The 6875-nt window shown below is 47.1% G+C and overlaps 1 protein-coding gene across 1 annotated transcript in view; it reads right to left on the minus strand.

Annotated features, from left to right (window-relative positions):
- Lrp2 (LDL receptor related protein 2) overlaps window positions 1–6396 on the minus strand; it is a 164415-nt gene extending 158019 nt beyond the window's left edge. The window contains exon 1 of the mRNA XM_021184968.2: window positions 6141–6396. Within this exon, the coding sequence (XP_021040627.1) occupies window positions 6141–6222 (82 nt within the window). The 5' untranslated portion in view covers window positions 6223–6396. The remainder of the gene's footprint in view (window positions 1–6140) is intronic.
- Between the last annotated feature and the right edge of the window lie 479 nt (window positions 6397–6875).

The following is a 6875-nucleotide window of genomic DNA, read 5'->3' on the forward strand; positions in this document are numbered from 1 at the left end:
AAAAAAGGAAGGAAGCAAGGAAGGAAGGAAAGAGAGAAAGAAAGAAAGAAAGAAAGAAAGAAAGAAAGAAAGAAAGAAAGAAAGAAAGAAGAAAGAAAGAAAGAAAGAAAGAAAGAAAGAAAGAAAGAAAGAAAGAAAGAAAGAAGAAATAAATAAAGTATCTAGGGCTAGAGAGATAGCTCAGTGATTAAGAGCACTGACTGTTCTTTCAGAGGTCCTGAGTTCAAGTCCCAGCAACCACATGGTGGCTCATAATGCCCTCTTCTGGTGTGTCTAGAGACAGCTACAGTATACTCACATACGTAAATAAAATCTTTAAAAAACCATTTAAAAAAAATTTTAAAATACCTAAAAGTTCTTCCTTCCCTCATTCTAAACTTGAAAAGTGGGGTTGCAGTTGCAGCTGTGTAGTAGAGTCCTTGTCTGGCATACATGGGCCTATAGATTTAATCTTTGGTACGGCCATGGTTGTAATAATGATTAATAACAACTTTAAAAGTTGCAACATGATTCCAGGAATGTAGAATGTTTCTAATACATTCCTTCTTTCAGCTCACTGAACTAGCTCAGGACTGCCAGTTCTTGAGAGATTTCCATGTCTTTCCAATCTGTCTTCACATACAAAATGAAAATTGCGTCATTAGCCGATTTTGTCTGATAAGTTTTTATATCTGATTTGCGGTTCAGCCTGTGGCCACCATTGTTTTCACAGCCCTCCCCTCACACACACCCCCCAATCTCCCTCTAAGGCCCACACTTTGTCTGCTGAGTCTGGGACCAAGTGTGTGGCAGAGCCCAACCTATGAGAACACTTCTACCCCTGAGTACCGTAATTAATTTGTCCAATAAGCTTATGATTGAGCAAAGCCATTGCAATGCAACTGAGACTTGGTTAAGGCTGTTTTCTTTTTCCCTATGGATATGACATGATAGGATGAAGCCCCAATGCCAGTGAGTCATTTTACACCAAGTGAACGGGTCTGAAAATGAAGTCACCTTGGGATCAAAAGAGAAAAACAAAACTGTAAAGTAAGCTTCTATTAAAAAATAATTAATACTGATGGACACTGTCTGTAAGCTATTCTCATTCATTGCCTAGTTTACTCTATATAGTGGTTCTAGGAAGTAGGTGTGAGCCCATTTTACAGACAAGAAAAGTGAGTGGCCCACGGCACCTCAAGCAGTTACACCGGATTTCCCGGATAACAAGGAAAGAAAAGTGGGGTTCAAACTAAAAGTCTTAATGCAAAATCTCAAACATTGCCAACTTCTTTTTGTGGACCTCAATAGAACATGAGGCACAAAAGCAAACTTGGCATTTCAAAACAAACCACCACGAATCAAATCGTGTTCAAAGAGAAACCCAAAACTGACACTGAAGCATGTCAACTCTTCCTTAAACCAGAAGGGTCCTGGGAGGGGCAACGGGAAACCAGGCAATGACTCCCTCAAAGCCATAAAGTGGAGCTGGAGTACGTTTTAATTATGAAATTCAGACTCCTTCGCTGGCTACCACATCCCCAGTACACTAGTAGCAGCCATTTCTTTTATTTCTTCAGGATCACAAAGTTAACATGGAAACCATTCCAGTTACGAGAGCTCTTTCAACCTCATTTTCTCCATTCCAGAGCAGAGCTTGGTATCTGGTGGGTTTGCAGTTGTTCTACAGTCATACTCAGAATCCCTCTACCCTCCCTACTTTGAGGTTAAAAGTATAAGATGGTCTCATGCAGCCCAGGCTGACTGAGAATTCCCTATAGAGCTAATATATAGGAATATTATATGCAAGACAAGAACTCTCGTTCCCACTGCCTCCACCTCCCAAATTCTAGGATTAAAAGAATATTCCAGATGGGGAAAAGTGGCCTTTAATCCCAGCGCTTGGGAGGCAGAAGCAGGTGGATCTGTGGATCTGTGAGCTCAAGGCCAGCCTGCTCTACAAAGTGAGTTCAAGGACAGCCAAGGATATTATTAGAAAAACCCTGTCTTTGGGGAGAAAAAACAAACTCCAACACAAGCCATTAAAAGCCCAGCTCAGAGGCATGTGTGTGTTCCAGGACAGCCAAGGCTACAAAGTGAGAACTTGTCTCAAAAAAAAAAAAAAAAAAGACTCTACCACACCTGGCTCCCCTTTGCTTTGGATTCTGTTATTGGTGTGCTGTCAGAAGTGGAACAATGCCTAACATGCCCCAGGCCCAAAGTTTGATCCTTAGAACCATAATGAATGAAGACAATGAACACTTCCTAAGTACCCGATGATGTCTTGTTATCCTACCCTAGCTAAGAAGACTTAATGGTCAAAGCCAAGGACAATGTTTCTAAAGTACTGGAAAATAACTAGGTCCTTGGTATCAATATTTTTAAATGTAATTAAAAATTTACTAAGAATGTTTTAAGCTTTAGTGTTCTTAAGGTGCTTGTCTAGAGACAATGATTAGCCAGGACCTAGAAATTATCTTGTCTAAGCCTAAAGCTTCAGTTGTGCAGCAGTCTGCGCTGCAAATTCCAGAGCGTCACGAGTGTGCACTAATAGTACAAGACTTTTAAAAAATGAGCTGGGCGTGGTGGCGAAAGCCTTTTATCCCAGCACTTGGGAGACAGAGGCAGGTGGATTTCTGAGTTCAAGACCAGCCTGGTCTACAGAGTGAGTTCCAGGACAGCCAAGGCTACACAGAGAAACCCTGTCTTGAAAACAAAACAAAACAAAAAGCCAACAACAACAAAAAAAGAATGTTAAAAATGGATCTGAAGGGGTACCTGGCACTGATGTGGCATAAGTTCTAGATGAAGCTGGAAGCTCAAGTCCTGAAGCTCTCTTAACCTATAAATACCTCTTTGGCCTGCCAAGGCTGTATGGCAGTGGTTCTCAACCTGTGGGTCACGACCCCTTTATAGGGCGCAAACGATTCTTTCACAAGGGTCCCATATCAGTTATACTCCATATCGGATATTTGCATTACAGTTCACAACAGTAGCCAAGTTACGATTATGAAGTACGAATGACAACGGTTTTATGGTTGGGGGTCACCACAGCGTGAGTGTCCCAGAGTCACAGCATCCTCCGCAAGGTTGAGAACCATGGCTCTTTGGTCTGACTGGCACTTCCGATCTTGTTAAAGTCTGCCAAGGTCATCTACTTGTTAGTCTTTGCTTCATCTGATAAGTATGGGTCACCTGAAAGGAATCTAAAAGTCTCAACCGCGGAGGGTGGGGACAACAAAAAACAGGAGATAAGCTCGGAGAAACTGACTCCAAGGGGCTCTATCACACTACACGCCCTTGGGCCAGGAGCTGACCGCCATTCTTTCCAGCTTTTCAGGACCTCCCTCCACCCCCACTGGGTTAACCATCCTCAGTATAAAACAATGATACACAGGTGTAGATACTCAGGTTCCCTACAGCTCTAAAACCTTTCCACATCAAATCGAGATGATTGAAGAGTTGAGGCAGAACCCAGTTACAGCCAAAAAGAATTCCAAGCATAGGAACAGAAGACCACCCTGAAATAAATACAACAGCAAACAAGGTTGCAGAGGCCAGAGTTAGAAAAAAAACAAAAACAAATGTAGCCTGCGTATTACAGGTCCCACTCAAGATACAATCATCACAAAAGGCATAACCAAATTGGTATTGGATTAAAGAATTTAAGTGGGGGGGGGGCAGATTCTTAAAAGATGAAAAGGAAAGAAAAAAAATCACTTCAAAATGCATTCTAAGATCTAGGGAATCCTAAAACAACCATGAGGAGAAAAGCTTTAAGGATTTCTCTGACCAAACGGTGTATCAGGAAAATGCTCGCCGCCAAGCCTGACCGCTTGAACTGCATTCTGGGATCCACACTACTCTCCACGTTTATGGGATGGGCACTCGCGCGCACGCGTACACACACATGAATAAAGGTAAAATTATATTTTGTGTGTGTATTTGGAAAAGAAATGAGACCAGAAGATCACGGACAGCCTGAGTCATAACTTCAGGCCAGCCTGGGCTACACATGGAAACACTGGTTCACTTTTTAAAAAAATTAATTGCAATAATCAAATGGCAAGACTAAAAATGGTGATACTTGGGCTCTAGTTTGTTACCCAGAATGCCAGGGAGGGCGATGTATGCCATCAATCCCAGCACTCAGGAGGCAGAGGCAGGCAGATCTGAGTTCCAGGCCAATCTAATCAACAGAGCAAGTTCCATGACAGTCAGGACTACAGAGAAACCCTGTCTCAAATAAATAAATAAACAAACAAACAAATAAACAAATGCCTGAGGAACATATACACATGTCGTACGCGTGTATGTGTGCGTGTATGTGTGCGTGTATGTATGCTTGTATGTGCTCTCAGCCATATGTTAGGTGATTATTGCATTATCCGCTAAAAACTTGAAAAATGCTTCCCAGTTTTTCTCCGTAATTCACATGGATGAGAACTTGAGGAAATCTAGGTACGCAGTATTTGGTGACACCAAAAAGCAGGGAGAAGAATGCATGTTCCGGTGGAAAGGGACAGCAGCACAAGAATGTAAGCAACCTTTCCTTCCAGACAGGAACAGAAAAGTACACTAAACCCTAGGGCTATATTTAGCGCATGATATATAACCCTAAGTACTCGCCCTACCGCGCGCGCACGCGCACAATATAACAGTAAGTCCCCTTTCTGCGTTTCCAATACTGTAGAAAGATGTTCAAAGGAAGAACTGTTAGACATCTTCTCTTGCCGCCCATCCCTCCTTTTCGAAAGATTTTTGCAAAGCCTGGTGGATTTGTTGGCGCTTCCAAACTTCCCAGGAAGTCTGAGATGGGTGCTGCCTGGAGCTGCTGTATAATTACTTACTTGATTCCCTCTAAGGAGCTTATGCTAAGAATTGAGGAAAGAAAGCAGATTAACCATTTGAATACATGCCACGGCCCATCCACAAGCCCTCCCCTCTCTCCTCTCTATAAATGGGGGCTTCCACAGTCCTCACCCATCAACCCCAATATGTGATCTAGGGAAATCAATTTATTGCTTTGACTAATCCTGCAACAATAGGGGTTTCATTTTTATTGTAGGGCAATTAAGTTGTCCGACGGGAAAGAGCGGGAGGGGAAGTGGGGACTGGCCCATCCCCACAGACAGATTAGTCCCTGCAGAGGCTGCAGCGTCCGTTCTGTCTGTCTGGTGGTCGGTCACACGCAGCACCAGGCTGCTACCTAGCAACGAAAGCCGGGGAGAGAGCTCGCGGGTTCTCCTTGAGTGTCTCTCTCTCTCTCTCTCTCTCTCTCTCTCTCTCTCTCTCTCTCCCCCTCCCTCCCTCCCTCCTTCTCTCTCCCTTCCTCCTTCCTCACTTTGCTTTCCTGTTTACTCCATTCCTTTCAACTTGTCTCTCATTTTCTTTTCTTATAGTTTTCTATTCTAAATAATTTCCTCCCTTTCCTCTCTCTCCCTGTTTCACGGGGAAGGGGAAAAAAAAAAAAAAAACCACTTCCCGGACAACTTGAAAAAGTTTGTAGTCACATTAGAAACTTTCTGCATTCCAGCCCCCAAACTCAGGCGCAGCTAACCAGCTCCATTCATCAACACAAAAGCACCCGCTCCGGGTAGGAAAGGGAAAGCCTTCAAGAAAAGTACTCTAGTGTATCAGCCGCTTCCCCTGCCAATCCCACCTCCCCGCCTTATCTGGGCTCGTAAACGATCGGTATCATGAGATGCGGTCTCATGGGGGTCACCGCGGGACAGGGTTTCGCCACTGATGGAAGGAGGCTCTGGCCGGCGGCCCCGGGCGCACGATGGGATCGGATCTCCCGCGCCGGCTGGACGCTGCAGGTGGAAAGCGGCGCTGGGAGCGGCGTGGAGGACCGCCCCGCCCCAGCCAGAAGAAAGCTGCAGACCCACGCGGGAGACCCTCGTACTCCAGGTTCCAGCCTGGAAAGCCTTGAGGGTCAGGACTAATTCCCGTGGGAACAAAGGCGCGATAGCCGTGGGACGAGCTGTCACCGAAACCGGTGCGTCCGCGTTCCCCAACCAGTACAAGAAGCGTCGCTGCAGTCCTCTCTCCTGGGGTCACCAGAGCGCTCAGCCGGAGCAGCTCCGCAGCCGCCCACCCTCACCCGGCTCCGCTCCGCAGCGACTAGGGTGGCGTAGCGCGGGCAGGTGACCGCTTACCTTGGCCACTGACTGGCGCCAGGCAGGCAGCGATCGCCAGCAGCAGCATCCATGCCGCCGCCGCCGCGGCCCCGCGCTCCATCGCGGAGACGGCCCCGGGCCTCGCCGTTCCTTCCCCGGGAGGTGGGCGCGCGTCGCAGCGGGCACAGGCAGGTTACTCCGCTCCGGAACAAGAGTCTTGCTCAGCAGCAGCCGCTGGCTCCTAGAGGCAGAAAGCCGGTCCCGGCGCCTGAGGCATCCCGTTTTCTACCCGCGCCAGTCCCCACCCTCCAGACAGTGCATAAAGCCCTCTAGACCAGACCGCCCCGGAACTAGCATGCGGGAATCCATTGGGCCAGGCCCCCTGCTGCCCGGCCCGCCCCCTGCACTTTGCGACTCTGGGAGGAGTGGGCCCTCGGACACTTGCGCGCTAGCACATGCACACTCCACAAGCGCGCTCGCTCGTGCATGCTCTCACCCAGGAGCACAGGCTCCGGGAACACAAAACTGCCTCCCACGCTGGCGAGCTCCCACCCCTCGCTCGCACGAGCACACACACTCCAAGGTCCTATTCAATCACTGACAATAATCGCCGCTGCTCACATTCGGAGCCAGGGCTTGTCCTCGCCACTCAGAGGGATGGCTAGAAGGGGCAAGGAAGAAATTGGCCACGGACACAAACTCTAAAACTTTATCACGGGTGGGAAGGAATGGAGAAAGAGGGGGAAGTCAAGAGCAGCGACTAAAAAAAAAAAG

Source organism: Mus caroli, chromosome 2 (assembly GCF_900094665.2).
Source record: "Mus caroli chromosome 2, CAROLI_EIJ_v1.1, whole genome shotgun sequence".
In the NCBI taxonomy this organism is placed as follows: domain Eukaryota; kingdom Metazoa; phylum Chordata; class Mammalia; order Rodentia; family Muridae; genus Mus; species Mus caroli.